At 36.4% G+C, this 20,213-nt stretch overlaps 2 protein-coding genes and 1 pseudogene across 2 annotated transcripts; 2 read left to right on the top strand and 1 right to left on the bottom strand.

Moving 5' to 3' along the window:
* The first annotated feature begins 2,663 nt into the window (after positions 1-2,663).
* On the top strand, positions 2,664-5,865 carry MYB101 (myb domain protein 101). The gene is made up of 3 exons (XM_008231816.3): positions 2,664-3,430; positions 4,012-4,960; positions 5,226-5,865. The coding sequence occupies exons 1-3, from the start codon at positions 3,086-3,088 to the stop codon at positions 5,498-5,500; spliced, it is 1,569 nt and encodes a 522-aa protein (XP_008230038.2). The 5' UTR covers positions 2,664-3,085; the 3' UTR covers positions 5,501-5,865.
* A 1,980-nt stretch (positions 5,866-7,845) lies between these two features.
* Positions 7,846-8,994, bottom strand: LOC148918212 (NADPH-dependent oxidoreductase 2-alkenal reductase pseudogene; annotated as a pseudogene).
* An 8,867-nt stretch (positions 8,995-17,861) lies between these two features.
* Positions 17,862-20,167, top strand: LOC103329290 (2-alkenal reductase (NADP(+)-dependent)-like). Its single transcript, XM_008231737.2, has 6 exons — positions 17,862-18,154; positions 18,243-18,426; positions 18,744-18,910; positions 19,112-19,194; positions 19,290-19,416; positions 19,681-20,167. Exons 1-6 carry the CDS (start codon positions 17,930-17,932, stop codon positions 19,930-19,932), a joined length of 1,038 nt encoding a protein of 345 aa, XP_008229959.2. The 5' UTR covers positions 17,862-17,929; the 3' UTR covers positions 19,933-20,167.
* Positions 20,168-20,213: the final 46 nt, after the last annotated feature.

Genomic DNA, 20,213 nt, shown 5'->3' with positions numbered 1-20,213 from the left:
TTGGGCTACAGTGCATGACATTGATGTGGTGATGTCCTTATTTATGTATGATTGGGTTTTATGGTCAAATGATCCAACAAAAATAAAAGAAAATCGAATGCAAAAATTGACTTTTAAATTAGAAAACCAAGCCTTCTTAGTTCTTATGCTGAGAGAGAGACCAATATACCTTTTTTTCTCCTTCTTTTTTGCTTGGGGAACTCACATACACAGAGGTACGATGAGAGCTTGAACTTATGACCATTTGGGAGCACAATAAAGCCCTAAGCCAATCCAACTAACACCCTACCGGTCCAATATTCCGTTTTCTCAATCCAATTAAAGTTTGAATATTGCAAACTAGTAGATGTAGTAAAGTGAATTTTATGTATAACAATAAGTACCGATATAAATCTAGTTAAATATTGATTGAATTCAATTCTTTAATCAAATGATGAGTTTGATGAGATGAGTAAAGTGATGATTGAAATTCTCAGCTCAAATCCGGGTAACCAAAACAAGAAAATCGATGGGATATATTTTTTTTATTTCGAAATTCTCCGCACAAGTTTTGTTATAATTAAGAGGGCAATAGTTTAAACAATAAAGAATATTATTGCAGAAATTCTATTAAATATTTACTTGCATTATTTTATAAGAATAATACTAGTCTTACCACATTTTTTATACCACATGATATGACGGCTGATGTGTACATACCACATCATGTAACATACTAGTTTCTGTTTTTCTAATTTTATTTATTAAAATACACTTCATTCATTTAATTGATATGACATATGATATGGACATGCCACATCATGTGGTATAGAAATGTGGGATAATAATGTAGTAAGTGTAGCATTACTCATTTTATAATTTTAACCGAGAGCATTCATAATGGACTCTCTAAAATACCTATTTAGATAAAATTTAGGGAGGAGGTGAGAAAACCCACCTCCAACCATGCTCCCTATCCAGCTCCTAAAATAGGGAGACCGCTAGGAGCTCCTAAATCCGATGAGAGATAATGGATTCTTAGTGGCATCCTATAATTTAATGATACCTTAATGCTTACCTATTTTTTTCTAGAGTGCTCCAAAAATAGCTTTTGTGCATTTTTAGCTAAATTTTAACTAAAAAATAGAGATGATGATTGTAGATGCTCAAATTTCAGCTGCACTTATACAACTCGCAACTCATTCAAACTTCTATGTGTAGCAATGTTATTAATGTTATGTATGAGCAAGTCATTTAAATAAATCTAGTAAAACTAAAATAATTACGGTCAATATATGAATCTGGATTTGAGAGGAAATACATTTATTGAATAGCAAGAAGCCAAAATCATCTGCACCAATGTGAACATCAACGAAAGAAGAAAAAGTTTCATACTTGAGAAGTCGATAACCACAACTAAACATAAGTATAGCTAGGTTTATATTTCCTTAATCTTTAATTTCGGGCGAAATTCGAAGAATTATATGATTGTGGTTGACCTAATTGAGCAATTAAGCTACTCAGCTTTGTATGGAAGAAGAATTACGGAGAGGACTGAGAAACGTCTACAAACATGAAGTTCAACTATCATGGATACAGTCAAAATGCATATACAATTTAAAGGAAAGGCATTAATTATTGATAGATATAAGTTAAAAATGCATATCCTTTTATTGATGAAATGAGTTAGGAGGGCAAATTTAAGTTAAGTGTGTGCTAATCCCTTCCAATGTAATAAATAACTTCCATTATTAAGCCTAAGCAATCAGTGGCATATCACTCTCTTGAGAAATGATGTGAGTCAAATAAACTTGGCTAGTAGATTTAATGAATAAAACTATTTGTATCATATTTACAAACACTTAAGAATAAAAAACTTCATCAAGAGCACATTACTTCTCCTGCTTACTGGTTGTGAAATTATGTTCTTTTACAATTTTTTTTTTTTAAAGAAGTGAAAATAGTTGTAAAAGAATTTTGAACTAAACATGAGTGATATCTTTATTTTCAATTTATTTTAAAAAAATTTAAATTTTTAAAGCGAATTTCTCGAGGAATGAACCGAGAACCTCGAGGCAGACGCTTTGCCATAATAAGTAAGAAAAGAATCATTTTCCATAATAATGTACGACAAGTAATAATAATTTGACGGGTCCACAACTGACGCCGTCCTGGTAATAACTTTCAAAGTTGATTGGATAAGAATGCTTGGAAAGTCATTCGGCTATCCATTCCTCGTGTTGTTTTAACCTTAAAAGGTGAGAAATTCCTTCGTTATCAATTCTCGATGGACCCCACATAAATTCCATACCTTTGAGAGATTTGCGGTCAGTAACGTGGTCCGTCAATACTCAATATGGTCCAAATATGTTTATAGTATATAACACAATGTCAATTGTTTTTCTTAATATGTACCTTTGTAGATTGACCTGGGAAGAAAAACAAGAGAAATAATTAATTCATACAATGAATTGAACTTGCAAAAATTGATAAAAAGAAAGTGAGGGAATGTCTAAAATGGTGTTCTAGAAGTGAAAGAGAGGAAGAGTGTGGTGTAATAGCAATGAAGGGTGGACATAGAAAACGCGTCCATGGACGTACCACTTAGCATGCAACCCGGACCGAAATGGAAGCTCGCACCTCTAAATAAATCCCCCCCTCCTCAATCCACCCCCCCTCTCACTCTCACCCCAAAGCCCCCAAACTTTAGAGACCCTCTCTCTCTCTCTCTCTCTCTCTCTCTCTCTGAAATCCCTTGTCTAAAACAAACAAAGCTAGAATAGAGACAAGGTCTAGAGCTGGTTTCTTGTATCTGTCTCTTTTTTTCTCTCTCTCTAATTCTCTCCTCTCTTTCTTGCATTTCTCTCTTACACCTTGGGAGAGGAGAGAGAAACTCTTCCAAACCTCCATATCTCCCTCTCTCTCTCCCTCTCTTTGATCCAATTTCTCAAAGCACAAACCAAACACCCCATCGAACAAAGAAAACGAGTTAACAAAACACAAACTCAACAAAGAATTCAGACAAGAAACATAGGTGGTAGCTACATATCTATATATATTTATATAGGTAGGTAGCTAGCTATAGCTATATAGGCCTAAAATCATCATGATGCTCAACAGCAGCGGAGTGGACGGAGTTCATGAGGCGGAGGCGGCAGCTCAGAGAGGCGGGTCCCACCACAACCACCAGCAGCGGGGCCTGAAGAAGGGCCCGTGGACGGCGGCGGAGGACGGGATCTTGATGGAGTACGTGAAGAAGCACGGCGAGGGAAACTGGAACGCGGTGCAGAAGAATTCAGGTCTGGCAAGGTGCGGCAAGAGCTGCAGGCTCAGGTGGGCCAACCATTTGAGGCCTAATCTGAAGAAAGGCTCGCTTTCCCCCGACGAAGAGCGCCTCATCATCGAACTTCACGCTAAATTCGGCAACAAGTGGGCTCGCATGGCTTCTCAGGTGAATTTTGTTCCATTCTCTTGGTTTTTTTTTTTTTCTTCTCACCTGTGTGTTTGTGTTCTATCTATTCTTTGTGGAATATTTTTTTCCTTCTTCTTTTTCCTTGTCCCTTGGACTATACCTTTTTATGTGATTTTTCTCTGCCATTTTGATTCTGATTGTGACCGCAGTTGCTTTCATTTCCTCTTTCTTGGTCTTCTTGGACTATCTGTCTCGATCAATTTACATGGCTTTCATTATTTTTTACATACTCATATGATTATGAAATTGCAAAAATCTTTTCTTTTTTTTTCCGTCAATAAATTTGTAAAAAGTTTTGCTAGCTCATACCTTTTTTTCAATTTTCTTTCGATTAATAAAGAATCCCATTGTTCTTATTTTATCTGACGCTGATCTCATTTTCTGACCAGATTCCCCAACCCCCCCTTCCCTTAATTTTCGTTTGGACCTACATATTTAATTATGCTATTTTTCTTTTTCTTTTTTCTTTTATTTATTTGACCTTCTCTTTCTTTCTTTTGTTGATACTCATGTATGTCTGTTTCATTTTTTTCTTTCTTTTGGATGATTTTGATCATCAGTTACCCGGAAGGACTGACAATGAAATAAAGAACTACTGGAACACCAGAATAAAGCGACGCCAGAGGGCCGGTTTACCAGTTTACCCTCACGACCTCCAGCCAGAAGCAGCAGCTGCTGCTTTCCACCACCACCAAATGAGACACTCTTCTCCTTCCTCCTCCTCTGCTTCTTCATTCTCATCCCTCCTCTCCAACTCCCAGCTTCGAAAGCCCAGCACTTATAGCCCCGCCCAGCTTTCTCTTTATGACCACATCACCACCTTCTCCTCCTCCTCAGATCATCACAACAACCACACCAACAATTACCACCGCAATGCTGCTTCTCTCTTTTCCAACCCCATCACCCAATTCAATGGCAATGGCGGTGGCTTCGCTATGCCTTTTGGGTCCTCATCTTCTTCAGCTCTCTTCAACCAGAGCCATAACATCCCAAACCCAAACCCTTTTGGGTCCTCATCTGCTACTCCTCCACCGCTTCACCATCAGTACAATTCTCATGGAGGGTTTGGTGGCTACAACAATCTTAGCCTCAGCTCGATCATCATGGGGCCTCCTTCTTATGACTCAACTGCGGGTTTGGTTGCGGGGTCCAATGCAGAGCTCCCTTCGAACCAAACACCGCCAAGTATTCATGGCGACGAGGCTCCAATGGGGGCTTCTGGCAATACCAATGAAGATGATCGCTATGAAATTGCACCTGTGCCATCTCAAGGCAATAGTGGTCTCTTGGATGATGTGTTGGCCGAGGCTCATAACATTTCGAATAAGAGGTTGAAGAGTGAGGACAGTTCTGGGGTGTCTGGAAAAGAGAAAGGTGTGGTGGTGGTGGAGGAAGAGTCTAATGAGGAGGAGGAGGATGACACAGTGCAGGTCGAATCAACTTTGAAGAATAGCGGTGATAATAGTGCTGAAAACCAGATGGATGATAGCTCGTCCCCGTCATCAATTGGTAAGATATTTCAAGCTCTTGCATGCCTCTTGTGTTTTACTTTAATTAATTCATGCAAGAGTCAATTTCATAAATAGTTTAAATTAACGATCGACAACACAAGTATTTTATATTGCCGGACAATCTGACGGCAGAGCGTTACACGCATGTTGATATCTGACTTATAAGTGAGCTCATTTAGTGAATGTTGAAGCTCCATCTACAATTTCGATGTCATTTGGTAGAAATATTACTATATATGACTTGGGATTTTGATGATCCACAGACATGAAACAAAGAGAGGATCCACTAGATGAGATGGACGATGACTTGCTGAGCTTGCTCAACTTCTCCTCTACAGTGCCAGCAGTATCTGAGACGTCGTGGTACCTGGCTGAATGCATGTCCAACAGCGGATCATCAGCAAGTGAGAATGTGGGTCTAGACACTCGGCAAAATGCCCCGTTGACATTGACGTCGGTGAAGACCACGGCAGCATCACCAGAAGTCCAGCGCACCTTAGGAGCCTGCTACTGGAACAACATGCCTGGCATATGTTAAGCGTTGAAGCTCCCAGCTGGAAGAACATTTGCTTAAAACATACTAGGGATAGTGAGTGTCCATATGAGTACTGATGAAGACTAGAGCTTAGTGTGCATATGGTTAACTAATGCTAGAGAGTTTTACTAGCTAGTGGATGTGGATCATGTGGGTTTTATCTTTTTAGTTAGCTAGAGGTTTCATTAGGGCTAGCTTTTCTAGCAGAAAGGAAGACTGAAAAGTCTTAGGGTTAATGAACCTTCTCTTCTATTTTAGTTCAGTGTTCATGTTGAAGTCGAGTAAGCCCAAAAACTCCCAAAAAAAACTTGTTTTATGTCATGCATCTGTTGTATATATCATCAATGTAGAACTCAGTTTTAGTTTCATGGATTCTTGTTATCTTAATTTTTATATTTATGTGTTAGTTTTCCTTTCTTAATAAGTATCTATGGGTTGAAGTAATTTGTGAATACAAAACTTAGGGCTCGTTTGGAAATGATTATGGATGCACCAATAATCACTTCTATAGAGAAGTTTCTCTATATGATTCTTTAAATAGTTTTAAGTGATTTTATAGAGAATCACTTAAAAGAAGCACGTGGGAGATGTTTATCTCCAAAAGTAATTTTTGCCTATTTAGAATCATTCCCAAACGAGCCATAAGAACACTTGCACCTCTTTTGGCTACTTTGAAATGATGAGATCACACCCATTTTCCCAATGGATAAGTTGTAACTTGTATCCCAACTTGTACACAGAAAAAGAAACTTTTTGAGTTTTGGCCAAATAGTATGTCGTCACCAAAAGGTTTTGCGGCCCTTGGCATATATAAGAAATATGACAATCACGTTTTCATGACGAATTTTCATTCATTTGTGACAGTTCCTTGTTCACACAAAAATCTAATTTTCCCAGTAGTTTTCTTGCACACACCATGCCAAAATTTAAGGGCAGATTTAATAAATATAATAAATCCAAGTGACAAGTGCACCACTTTATCACGAAACTCGCCAAAAATATAGCACTGAAAATTAGCTAAATATAGAGTTGTGCTTTGCAGCCTTGGGGAGAGCTTGGCAGGGAGGCAGTGGTGACAATGTGTCATCATTGATCTCAACTTGTTTTTCGTTGTTGCCAAAGTTAAGAAGGGGCAGAGGAATTTTGTCACACACATTGTCACGGTGCCATGAGAAATTAATCTGCAAATTGACCAACTTGGATTGGCCTATTGTTATTTGTGTGAAACGTCTTTAATAATTTTAGTGCAAAAAGAAAACAAAGGGAAAAAGGAAGGGCTCACGCATACCCTCTTTCCCTATTCATCGCCCGCTTCCCTCACAAATGTTTGTAATAAAAAAAGTACTGATAAATGCGAGGAAACATAGGAGTGACAATGCACGCAAAGATTTTTCTCGTTCTATCCAAATTTCTTTTTCTTGCTTCATGATGAATATATATTTCTGCAGAATTTGTACTAAAATTCTAGAAAACATTTTTCCGTCTGCAAGACCAGTCGGTGAGTACTGAGGGGAGGAAAAGTGGTCAGTGGGTCTCTTTAAATCAGCCAGTTTTTAAATGAGAAAGTTGCCAAATGGTAAACAATGTTTTACCAATACATCTGGTGTCGGTTACACATTGTAATTAATTAAATTGACCATTTTCAGTTTTTTGGTTCGAAATCTTGTCCTTGCTCTCTTGAGTTGCAAAAAGGACAAACACATACTTCACCACTGGGCAGGCTCAGTGTTCCAGGTACCAAGATATATGCGTCCGTTTCATAGTTGACTCTTTTTTTCTTCATTTTCCTATTCATTTAGTGGAGGGTTGAGTTATAGCTTATCGTGATTGAAATAAGTACTCTATCACTAAAGTTTAGTTGTGACTCATCGAACTCATTAATTTAAGCACGACAACATCGTAATTAAGATAGAGAGGTCTGCGTTATATACTTGCCGGGGATTGAGGGTGCAAAATAGTGGCTTGAGGGAATGGAAGGTATTTTTTTTTTTGGGGTCAAAGGAGGGAATGGAAAGTAAGGCATGAATTAATGTACACAACATTGGCACATTTGTGATAGGTGCCGATGGATTTTTGGGGACATAGAAATTGCATGAGCAAAAGATTGGTGGCATTGATACTTGTCCTTGTAGCTCATGTACAGAGGTAAGGCATTTTCCACACGACCCCGTTTCTAGCCATTGAATCCTCCCCCTACAAACCTTGTGTGCCTAATTTCTTAAAATAATCTCTACTTGTCCTATGCATGAATCTATGATGCATCTTACAAGTCTGGCTTCTTTTATCTGCTCTCATAGATTAATTAATTACTCCTAAACCTATATATTATTATCACTTAACTTGGATTACTACTTTTCCAATGTTGCAGCTGGTGAATAGAGATCCTCTAAACTCTCCAAGAATTTATCAATTCCATGGAAGATTTTGAGCTTAGAACCAATCTTGCCTTGCTTTAGGTGGCCCTCCATATCCTTTGCAAAATCCCCAAAACGATCCATGTATGAGCCCAGCATGAACCCTTGCATATGCACCTCCTTGCCGACTAAATTCAGCAGATTCCTCACCCCCTCTCTCAGTCCAAACCTGCACAAATTTGATGACCTTCGCAATTGAGAAAACAGACAAACATAGGCACATGCATACATTATGCATATATAAAATATTCAGTAACATATGTTTTTTTATGCATGTCAACTTCCGTCATGCTTACACAATCATCATTAATTTATTATGAATAAATGACACCATTTACCTTATTGTACTCAACTCAGATATCATGCCACAAAGAGGGATCTTTGCATGCTTGTTGACATGGTTGAGAACAGCCTCAAGCAATCTACCGCCAACATTGTGAAGGTATACATCAATTCCATTTGGGAATACCTGTAAATTGTAAAGGAAAAAACTTTTGAGTCCTCCTATATACCTAGATATGATTCTCAAAATCATACAGTAATTACTTGCTCAAAGCAGCATCAAAATCTCTCTTTGTGATAGTTGAATGCATCATCATATCCAAATTCCTCCTTTATGAGCCTTACCTAAGAACCATAAATTATCAACAATTGACACAGAATGTTAATCTGTAAGAGTTAAACAAGTATATATATATATATATATATATATATATATATATTGCAAGTTAAGGAGGATTACATGATTGCAATTGAATGCATCATTCTATCCAATATCTAAAGGAGTTTGTGATTAAATATTCAGCTTTCTAATTGAAAAACAATATAGGAGTGTAAATGTTTAAAGAAACTCCAAACTTAAATGTTTGCATACATATGAAAACATAGTGACTCCAAAAGTGAATCCTAATAGAAATATTTTCAATGAAAACAATACATGATCAAAATGTTGTCGCAACCTCAACTGATATTTTGTCGTTCGCATAATTTTTCACGTCCGGCGGTATTGAATTATGCAGCCAAGCTTTTCTAGATTCTAATTCATACTTGGCCGATGAATTCCAAACTTTGCATCACCTTCATATTTATTGGTTTATCACGTTGATTACCAAAAATGCATACATTTCATCATTTTTTGTACCAAGATAATAAGTAATTTAATTGGTCATTCTCAAAAGCAAACACAATTTGTTCGTCAATGCATCTTCTCAAGCAATTTGATAGGAAACCAAGATGCCCATAGATACTTATGTTTGGCCCATGAACTGACAAGTGAGCCCAAACTGGAGGCCTATAACATAGTAGCTTGGTCGTGGACGATCAAACACTTTGGTACATGTGATGACTTGGATTTATAAGTACTTAGGGCCGTTCGGTATCATTTTCAAGGGCCATTTTCTGTTTTTGTTTTCTGTTTTCACGTGAAAACGTGTTCGGTGAGTTATTTTGAGAAACAAGCTGAAATTGTTTTCTAAGAATGAAAGTGAAAGTATGAATAAATGTTGAAAACGCCAAAAAGTCGTTTTCGTTTTCGGCGTTTTTGTTTTCAGTCTCTCCGGATCAAAGCCAACTCTCCTCCGTCACTTGAGCAAACAATCCAATCAAATTATATCAAAAACAATCAAATCTCCTCCTTCCAACCATAATTAGCCCTAAAATTTCAAGGAAAAAAAAACTCATAATCACACAAATCTGCAACTAAGAAAAAAAGACAAAGAGGAAGAAGAAAAGAAAAAAAAGGGGAAGAAGAAGAAGAGAAAGAATCAAAAAGAGGGAGAAGAAGGGAAAGGGAGAGAGAGAGAGAGAGAGAGTTGCAGAGGGAGAGATGAGAGAAACCAGCCACCACATACCTAGCTTAACCACCATCACCACCCAATCTAACCACCACAACCATTAATTAGTGGAACCGGAGAGGTGGGTTGATAGGATTCATGTAATGGAAGGAAGGAGGAGTGAAAGTGAAAAAGAGGGAAGGAAGAAAAGAGAAAGTAGAGAAGAGGAAGAAGGAAAGAAAAAGGAACGATATGGGAAGGAAAGAGGAAGAAAGAAAGAAAAGGAAAAAGAAAAAGGAAAAAAGGAAGGAGATAAAGATAGTTTTATCTTTTAAAAAACAATAGAATTTTTCATTTGTTAAATTATACATTTTTAAAAATATTTTCTCAAAACAGAAATTATAGCAAAAGTACCCTTGAAAAATAATTCACATAATATTATTCTCAATTTTTACTACCAGACATATTTTCATTGTTTATAATAATTTTAGCCTCTAAAAATATCAGAATTTAAAAAAAAAAAATAGAATTGAAATTAGCAAAAATACACATGAAAAACAATTGTACTACCAAACACGTTTTCATTGTTTTTGTTTTCTAAAAATGTTTTCTAATTATCTACCAGACGCATTTTCATTTCCTGAAAATGCAAATTTGTTTTTTGATTTCATTCTCGAAAACATTCTCCAAAACGCGTTACAGACGGCCCTTACTTTCTTATCCGAGCTGGTGCTCCTATTACCTTGCAGCCTTTTAGCTTGGCCAACGCCCATACATGCCAACACCCCAAATGCAATGAAATGAACACATTGGACCCTGGTTTTGGGTATGCTATCACCTCAATTCCCACCCATGCTGCAAACCCAAGTACCCCAACATTATACATATATAATCATGTCAGAGTTGAATTTAAGTAAAATAACAAATAAGCTCGTTTGGTGCTTAGAATTGGCTTGGATTTGATCATATTTAAGGTATATTGAAAGAAGAAATGAAGAAATGTTGTCTAAGTTGAAGGTAACCGTAAGATGGATTACTACTAATAGCCAAGAAAAGTTATCTCATGCAATTCCCACAAAATGATAGGATATCAAATTACTGTTGAGATTAAATGGTTATTGCTTTTGCATGATATTACAGGTTATTGTAGCATTTGGGATTGGAAGGGTAATTAAGTCGAACAATACCAACTACAGCAAAGGTGACATAGTGATCAGCCCTGTCACACCTTTGGCGGAATATTGTGTGGTATCATCTCAATCTATAGCAAGAAAGATTGATCCAAATTCTGGGATTTCAACGCCTGAATATATCAGCTTGCTTGGCAAATTTCTCTCTATTCCAAATTCTAGCTATTTTGGTGTTTAGAATTGGATTAGATTGGATAATTTACTAAATTTAAGATATGTTGAAGGAGGAAATATAGGTAGATGTGAAGTATTTTTTACTTTTTAATCCTATCATTTTGTGGGAATTGCATGGGATAAGTTTTCTTGAATATTAGTAATCCATCTTAAGGATACCTTCAACTTGGACAACATTTCTTCATTTCTTCTTTCAATGTACCTTAAATATGATCAAATCCAAGCCAATTATAAGCACCAAACGAGCTTATATGTTATTTTACTTAAAATCAACTCTGACATGATTTTATATGTATAATGCAGGGGTACCTGGGTTTGCAGCATGGGTAGGAATTGAGGTGATATCGACCCAAAAGCAGGGTCCAATGTGTTCATTTCAGCCGCAGGGGCGTTGGCATGTATGCGGGCAGTTGGCCAATCTAAAAGGCTGCAGGTGGTAGGGAGCACCGGATAAGATGAGAAAGTAAGTACCGAAGTGTTTGATCGTCCATAACCAAGCTACTATGTTATGGGCCTCCAGTTTGGGCTCACTTGTCAGTTCATGGGCCAAGCATTACTATCCATAGGCATCTTGGTTTCCTATCAAATTGCTTGAGATGCATTGACGAACAAATTGTGTTTGCTTTTGTGAATGACCAATTAAATTACTTATTATCTTAGTACAAAAAATGATGCAACGCATGCATTTTTGGTAATCAACGTGACAAACCAATAAATATGAAGGTGATGCAAAGTTTGGAATCGGCGCTTCGGCCAAGTATGAATTAGAAAATCTAGAAAAGCTCAAAATCTTCCATGGAATTGATAAATTCTTGGAGAGTTTAGGATCTCTATTCACCAGCTGCAATATTGGAAAAGTAGTTAAGTGATAATAATATATAGGTTTAGGAGTAATTAATTAATCTATGAGAGTAGATTAATTAATTATAGGAATTGGTTCAACTGCCTCACGGATGTTGACCTATAGGGTGCAAATGGATTTACAAAACTAAAAGGGATTCTAAGGTTCTCATTGACAGATACAAAGCTAGGTTGGTTGCAAAAGGATTCACACAGCAGGCAGGAGTTGATTACAATGAGACATTTTCTCCAGTCTCTACAAAGGACTCTTTTAGAGTCATGATGGCTTTTGTAGTTCATTTCAATCTCTACCTCTATCAAATGGATGTAAAGACTACGTTCTTGAATGGAGACCTCTATGAAGAGATCTACATGTAGCAACCTGAGGGTTTCATTCAATAACGGAGAGAAGATCAGGTTTGCAAATTAAGGAAATCCATTTATGGATTGAGACAAGGTTCTAGACAATGGTATTTGAAATTTGATGAAGTGGTGAGGTCTCATGGTTTCAGTGAAAGCCCTATGGATGAATGTATATATATTAAAGCCAATGGGAGAAATTTTATTTTTCTCATACTTTTGGATGACATTCTCTTGGCAAGCAAAAATTTGACTTTACTACATGATACCAAAGTTTTGGATATGAAAAACCTTGGAGAAGCCTCTTATGTACTTGGTATTGAAATCAGCCGTGATAGGGAAAGAGGATTGCTTGGATTATCCCAAAAAGGTTACATAGAGAAGGTGTTGAGAAGATTTAATATGGAGAATTGTGCAGGAAGAGATGTGCCCTTCTCAAAAGGAGACAAACTGAGTATGGAACAATCACCTAAAACTGAACAAGAAAAATTAGAAATGGTTGACAAGCCCTATGCCTCACTTGTAAGAAGTTTGATGTATGCTCAAGTCTATACTAGACCAAACTTAGCTTTTGCAGTAAATGTTTTGGGGAGATTTCAGTCCAATCCAGGCCAAGCACATTGGGTGGCTGCAAAGAAAGTTTTAAGATATTTACAGAGAACCAAAAGTTACAATTTGGTTTATAGGCAAGAATCTGGAGTTAGTTGGTTATGCAGATGCAGATTTGGGAGGATGTGTGGATTCTTTGAAGTCTACTTCTGGTTATGTATTCATTTTTTGAGGAGGAGCTGTCTCGTGGAAGAGTGTGAAGCAAACACACTACAACCTCAACTATGTAGTATGAATACATTGCATGTTATGAAGCTGCAAGTCAGCTATTTGGCTCAAGAATCTTATCACAAGTTTGAGGGTTGTTGACTCAATTGAAAGACCAGTTCAGATTTGGAATAATAATAGTGTTGCAATGTTCTTCACCAAAAGCAACAAAAGATCATCATGCACTAGACATTTGAAGTTTAAATATCTATCAATTAGAGAAAATGTTAGGGATGGTCTTGTGAAGCTCGATCATACTGGTACACATTCCATGATTATTGATCCGTTAACTAAGGGTCTGCCAAATGGTGTGTTTCATGGACATGTTAGAAGCATGGGATTGGTGTCCAGTTTTGATAGGGAGGACTAGTAGGAGTCTGTTTTAGAATCTAGTCTTCATTTGGTAGCTTACATTTCTATTATTTAAAAACCTTGTTTGAGTTCCAGTTAAAGTGTAGTTTCTTATTATTTGATTATGTGTTTAATTTTGTTTAAACAAGTGATTTCAGTTGGTATCAAGTGTAGACAAGCTAGCCTCAATAACTACACTAGATATTACTCATGAAAGAGTTATTTTGGAAAGGGAGATCTTGTAATCTCAATTAGAAGTGAACTACATATGGTAATGACATATAAAACCTCTTTTTTTTTTTTTTTTGGTATATAAAGAAAAGTCATGTTCATCTTGTGTTCTAATCTTGACGGAAGCTTTATGTGGCTATGCAGATAGGTATATGTGATTATAAAGGTCCTGGATGTTTTATATTCAAGGCACCTTAATGATCTGATGCTTGTTTTCATAGTTGACCAAGAGCTTGTTTAGGAATACAATTTAATTGATTTCCATGGCTATAAAGTAGTCGAAACATGGTTTTGTTTATTATTGACTAAGTGAGAGAATGTAGGATTTTTATGTCTTAAATCTTACTCAAGTGGTCTGCTAATCAACATAGAGTTCCAAACCGATCTGGAGACTAGGAATTTGATTATAACTGGACTTATAAGTCTTGGAGAGAAGTGTTTCAGTTTGAGTCCAAGACTGCTAAGGTTCCTAATTCATAGTGGATTAGAACTCCTAATTCTAATGCAATAAGGAGAGGTTGAGGACTCCTTGATGGGCAAGGAGTTCCGACTAATGCATATAAAGACATAGTCCATGCTCAAATCGAATCACCTACACTCTAGAGAGCTCATACCCCATCTGTGAGAGAGTATACAGAAATCGATATTGAGGAGAAGTGTTGTGTGTCAAGTTGCTCTTTCGATCATTCCACTGGCTATAGAACAATGTAGTGTTCTCTTATATGCAATATATTTGGGTTACAGAAACTTGATTTGAGCACTAGAAGATGCAAATCGGGCAGGACATGTTTTACCCGGACACTGTTCATTGGACAAAAGAATTGAGCACTGGATTCCACATTTATCCAAATGATGCCAATTTTGGATATGTTGTAGTAGACATCCTAATGAACAAGTTTCATGATGGATGAAACTTTATTTGAGGATTGGAAGATGCAAATCGGGTCACTCCATTTGACTGCAGCAAAACATACTTAGCCATATTTTGGCCATTTTATGTTCATAGGACATTATCTTCCATTTTAGGCAAAAATTGGTACAAACATCTTCCCTACCAATGTTGCATTGCTCTGTTCTTTCTATCTCTCTCCTCATTTGAAGTGACATCAGGAGAGAGATAGGAAGAAAAGAGACAATGTAATGGGTTATCTTCTTTGAGACGAAGAGTAATAATCCCAAACAAACCATCAATTTTGATCGAAGAAGAAGAAGAAATTGTCATTGATGACCATAAAATAGAGGAAGACACAGAAGAGAGAAAAAAAAAGAAAAAAAAAGAGAGAAGACAATATAGAGTATAGACAGAGAGAGAAGCGCACTGAGAAGAGAAAGACCAGAAAATCGGAAGCAAATTGAAAGTGTCAAGCCACGAAGGGCTCTGATACCATCTGAACAAGAAGAAGAGTTCGAGGTTTAGGGATTTCAAGAGAATAAGGAAGAGAGGATGTAAAAAGGAATATAGCTTTGTAATTATGTATTTTTGATTTTCTAAATTGAATAACCAGAAGCTCTGCTTTAGTACGGTACTTACATCTCCTAATATAACCACACACACACACACACACACACACAAAAAAAAAAAAAAAAACTTCAACAAATACATCTAACTCTCACTAACAAACTTAACAGAGAGCACGTGAGCTGCACATGATTAACTAACAGTTTCTTAACTAAACTCATAGTTAACACTGTTCACCACCCTTTCTAGCCCAACACCAACCCCAGTCCCAACCTTCTTTATGTCCCTCTCTCTCTCTATGGCATCGACTCAGTGAACACCAAAACCCAACCCAATTCTCTTGCGTCGGCTAGTGACGGGCACCCTTTCCTCTCTTTGTCCCCTTCTCCTCCCAGCTCCCCATCCCTATCAGTTGATTTTTTTTTTTGTCTGATCGATATTCATTTTATAAGAGTTCTGAATTATTATTAGTATACATGGTATCAGGGGCGGAACCACACTAAGGGCTACAGTGGATTGTAGTCCAGTGTGGTTTTTTAAGAAAAAAAAATATAAAACTTATATATATATTTAACTTATTTTCAGTATTAGCCCAGTCAGTGACTGTACAGATTACCTTATTTCCATTTTCAACATTTAAGTAAATGTCTTTGTCATTTTACTTTTATTTATTTTTATATTACTCCATTTACTTAAGTTTACAATGTAAACAATGAAGTATCCCTCATTTGGATTCAAATAAAAATACTAGAAAATCAAATTCCCACTAAATCAAAATATGAAAAATCGGTTTTAGTGCAAAATACGATTTAGGCTAAAAATAATGGCTCATTAAGTCAATATATACTTCATACTAAAATCCCATAAAATCAAGTTTTCTTATTTGATGTGTAAGGAATAAAAGCCGCCAAAAATTATCTTAAGAAAATGATTATTTCGAAAACCCATTTTTCATACTTAGTCAATATTTTTACATAAAATAACTTTTCATCTATAATATGAATGCATGAAAGAACCTAAGATCAATCTAGGTAAAAAAATCTTAGATGTTCAATCCACTATGGTGTTAAACCCTATTTGGTTTATGTTAAAACTTATTGAAAATTAGTCTATGGAGCTATGAACTAGCTTGGTTTATATGATTTAATGTTTACTTTTATTTCTAGAAAGACTATAGAAATTGTAAGTACCAAAAAAAAATAATCACTAAATTTTAAAGCTAATAACTTTAGCTAGCCCACCCGTTGAAAAATTTCTGGTTCCGCCCTTGCATGGTATTGATGTGATGATAAAATGTTATGCTTGAAACTAGAAGTCAATTGACAGATAGCATCCATATATAAAGAGTAAGCTAAATCGGTGCTGCTCAATATTCACACTGAAAAAGCTAAGTCCCACTTCATCCTTATAGATATCTTGATGTGAAAACATGATAAAGTCTTGCATTAGGGATTATGAGGTGTGACGGAGAGAGAGAGAGAGGGACGAAGAGATGGAGGGGGTGTCATCGGCACGAGCCGAAGCCAGAGAACTGGTTTTGGTGTTTCGCCACCGAGCCGACTCTAGAGAGAGAGAGAGAGAGAGAGAAGAAGGGTTGGGGCTGGGGTTGGTGTGGGACGAGAGGTGGTGAACAGGGGGCACTGGGTTTGTTGGACGGGAGAGGTTGGGTTTTTTTTAAGTTTCTTTTTAAGGAGATTTTATTAGCACCCCATTATTTGCTTTTGCACCTTATACTAATTTTAAATATGAATAACCTATTTTACCTCTTTACATAATTACAATTAAGGACAAAAAAATTTAAAATTTAAAATTTAAATTGCTTACTACATCCCACATATGTTCCTACAACCCTATTTTGACTTTTTTCCCAAACCATGATGTACCTACAACTCTAACGAGATTTATACGTTTATGTTGGTGAAAAAATATCTTGTATTTATTCATGAATGGTGAGATTGAAGTTAGAGAGGCTTCAAATGAGGTATGAGTTTATTTTTTATTTAAAAAATTATGTTATTTTATCATTTTATATATAAAAAAAATTAAGAACAGGTTGGTTAGTGAGTGGGTTCCACAATAGACACGTCAACATTTAATGTCTGATTAAACGGTTAACTTAATGGAAAATTTAAATTGGTCAAATTTGAAAATTATAAGGTGTAAAATAATGAAATTGAAACTCAGGAACTCATATTGAGAGAATGACCCCTAAATCCTAAACCCCCAAACTTTAAGTGTGTTTTGATATTAGCCCTTAAAATAATAATGTGGCATGAATTAGTTGGATTAACTATGTTTGGTATTAGTTGTGTGTTAATTCGGTAGTGGCTATTATATAAAGCTACCTTTTATCTTAATTTTGTATCAAGTTAGGAACATCATCATTATCTAAAATGATCAAAGGACAAGTAGTTTCTCTCTTACCTATTATTACTCCACATAACCGTGTCCACTACTAAAAATATTAATCTTGTATTTTTTTTTTTTGTGGTCTGAAAAATATTAATCTTGTACCCATCACCTTTTAGCTCCATTTCATTTGTACATAAAGGTGACTGTGTACCCCACTAATTGGCAAGTCTCTCACTGTATATGATATATCAAACATTCAACTCCCAGGACTTTAGTGTGTATAGTAAAATACGATATGGAAAAAATGCAACTATAAAATTATTGGCTATAAAACTATAAAATTATTGTGTGTATGTACATGTATAACACACATACACTATATATAAAAGGAAGAGGCCGGAAGGCATTTTTAAGACACACAACACAGTCCAGTCCACAGTGAGAGAGAGAGAGAGAGAGAGAGAGAGAGAGAGATGGCAGTAGTTGAAAGCAGAGAATGGTACTTGGCCTCTTATGCACCTGAAGGTGTTCCAACTTCGGATCATCTCAAGCTCCGGACTGTCAAGCTCTCACTGGATTCGATCCCCGAACAACATGTCGTTCTTGAGACCCTCTTCATCTCCGTAGAACCCTATTTGCGCAGCAGGATCACTGGCCGAGAAGACGGGCTATACGCTCCTCAGTTCAACCTTAATGAGGTTCAGTTCATATCACATATTTTACAACATACATACTTTCAACATTGATGTCAAAATTACATCTCAGGACTATAATCTATATGTGTAGGTACTTTCAACATTTGGAGTCGGAAGGGTAATTCGGTCAAAAGACAGTGACTATGTTGAAGGAGACATAGTGATCAGCCCCTTCACACCCTTTGCTGAATATGGCGTGGTGACATCCCACTTGTTAACAAGAAAGGTTGATCCAAACGATGGGATTCCATTGCCTGAATATATCAGTCTGCTAGGCAATTCTATTTCTTTATCTCTGTTTCCTTTTTCTTTTTTCCTGTTTTTTGAGAAATACTTCCCAACCTACATTGCATTGCTCCATTCTTTCTATCTCTTTCCTCATTTGAAGTGACATCAAGAGAGAGATAAGAAGAAAAGCGACAATGCAACGGGATTAGGTAAGTTTTTCTCCTCTTTTTATTTATTTATTATTATCTCCAATTCAAATCCCATTAATTGATTTTACTTAAATTAATTGATTCAGCAAAGACCAAATTAATTATGACGGATTATATGTAAATTTGTGGTTAATGATGGTGTGTGTATATTATAGGGGTACCTGGATTTGCAGCTTGGGTAGGAATTGAGGTGATAGCAGACCCAAAACCAGGGTCGAATGTGTTCATATCAGCTGCAGCTGGGGCTGTTGGAATGTATGCAGGACAGTTGGCCAAGCTTAGGGGAGGCAGGGTCATTGGAAGCACCGGATCAGATGAGAAAGTAAGTGTTTAGGTTCCCCAGCAAACAAGAAAATATATACTTTATTGATATTTTTTAGTCCTACTATAAATCTTTTCCTGCACCAATCATCAATGTTAAGAGGTTTATGATCCATGACTGAACATTAATTTACACAGTCTTTAACTAATCAAATGATAATTTGTTGCTCTGATTGTTGATAATTTGTGGGTTCTTCATTAGGTGAGGCTCCTCAAGGAGGAATTTGGATACGATGACGCATTCAACTACCACACACAGACAGATTTTGATGTTGCTTTAAGCAAGTAATTATTATGTTTGGCTAATAAATAAGTTAGCATTATATATGAGTTTGAGAAGCTAGCATGCATCATGGAATATTTGTTTGCAAATTATACAGCTACTTTCCCAATGGAATTGATGTGTACCTTGACAATGTTGGCGGTAAAATGCTTGAGGCAGTTCTCAACCATGTCAACAAGAATGCAAAGATCCCTCTTTGTGGCATGATATCTGGCTACAATAAGGTAAATGGTATATACTACTATTTGTCTTCTTATCACTTATACATACACACGCAAAACCTTATTTAAGGGACACTCTTGTAAGGCTCATCGTGCATTGTATTTTGATGATCATAATCGTATATTTTCTAAGTTTTCACATATTTGTATAAGCATGACCTAAGTTCACATGCATAAAAAGACGTGTTGTATTGACAATTTTACATATCCACATATGTATTTGTCTGTTCCTCAAATGCTGATAAGCTCACATGTATTTTTGTGCAGGTTTGGACTGAGAGAGAGGGGGTGAGAAATCTGCTGAATTTGATCGGCAAGGAGGTGAATATGCAAGGGTTCATGGTGGGTTCATACTTGCATCGTTTTGGGGATTTTGCAAAGGAGATGGAGAGCCACCTAAAGCAAGGCAAGATTGGTTCTAAGCTCAAGATCTTCCATGGAATTGAAACATTCTTGGAGAGCTTAGGATCCCTCTTCACCAGCTCTAATGTTGGAAAAGTAATAGTCCAAGTCAAGTAATAATATATAGGTAGGTTGAAGTGAATCTATGTCATGGGACTTCTATGCAATATGTTAAATGCTTCATCAGAGCTCTCTTATTCAGACCTACCATACCTGAATTTTCTTTTCAGTCATAATTAAGGTGATTTCTTGTTGAGAGTGCTATGGTTCCATCAAATTGAAGTTTATTTAAAAATTTCTAATGAGTTATAAGACGACATACATTACGAATTAGTAGAGAGCATTTATTCTCATATTCAAAGTCAGATCTCAAATCTCCTCTTTTTTAGCCTCAATAC

This window comes from Prunus mume, linkage group LG4 (genome assembly GCF_029339155.1).
Source record: "Prunus mume cultivar Tortuosa linkage group LG4, ASM2933915v1, whole genome shotgun sequence".
Taxonomy (NCBI): domain Eukaryota; kingdom Viridiplantae; phylum Streptophyta; class Magnoliopsida; order Rosales; family Rosaceae; genus Prunus; species Prunus mume.
This window is presented reverse-complemented; position numbering and strand designations above follow the sequence as displayed.

Excerpts from the sequence above, each read along its gene's own strand:
- LOC103329290 (XM_008231737.2), top strand. The coding sequence starts at position 17,930 with ATGGCAGTAGTTGAAAGCAGAGAATGGTACTTGGCCTCTTATGCACCT. Across the intron at positions 18,911-19,111 it reads GCACCGGATCAGATGAGAAA|GTGAGGCTCCTCAAGGAGGA; the intron begins GTAAGTGTTTAG and ends GTTCTTCATTAG. Across the intron at positions 19,195-19,289 it reads TTTGATGTTGCTTTAAGCAA|CTACTTTCCCAATGGAATTG; the intron begins GTAATTATTATG and ends CAAATTATACAG.
- MYB101 (XM_008231816.3), top strand. The coding sequence starts at position 3,086 with ATGATGCTCAACAGCAGCGGAGTGGACGGAGTTCATGAGGCGGAGGCG. Across the intron at positions 3,431-4,011 it reads GGGCTCGCATGGCTTCTCAG|TTACCCGGAAGGACTGACAA; the intron begins GTGAATTTTGTT and ends TTTGATCATCAG. Across the intron at positions 4,961-5,225 it reads CTCGTCCCCGTCATCAATTG|ACATGAAACAAAGAGAGGAT; the intron begins GTAAGATATTTC and ends GATGATCCACAG.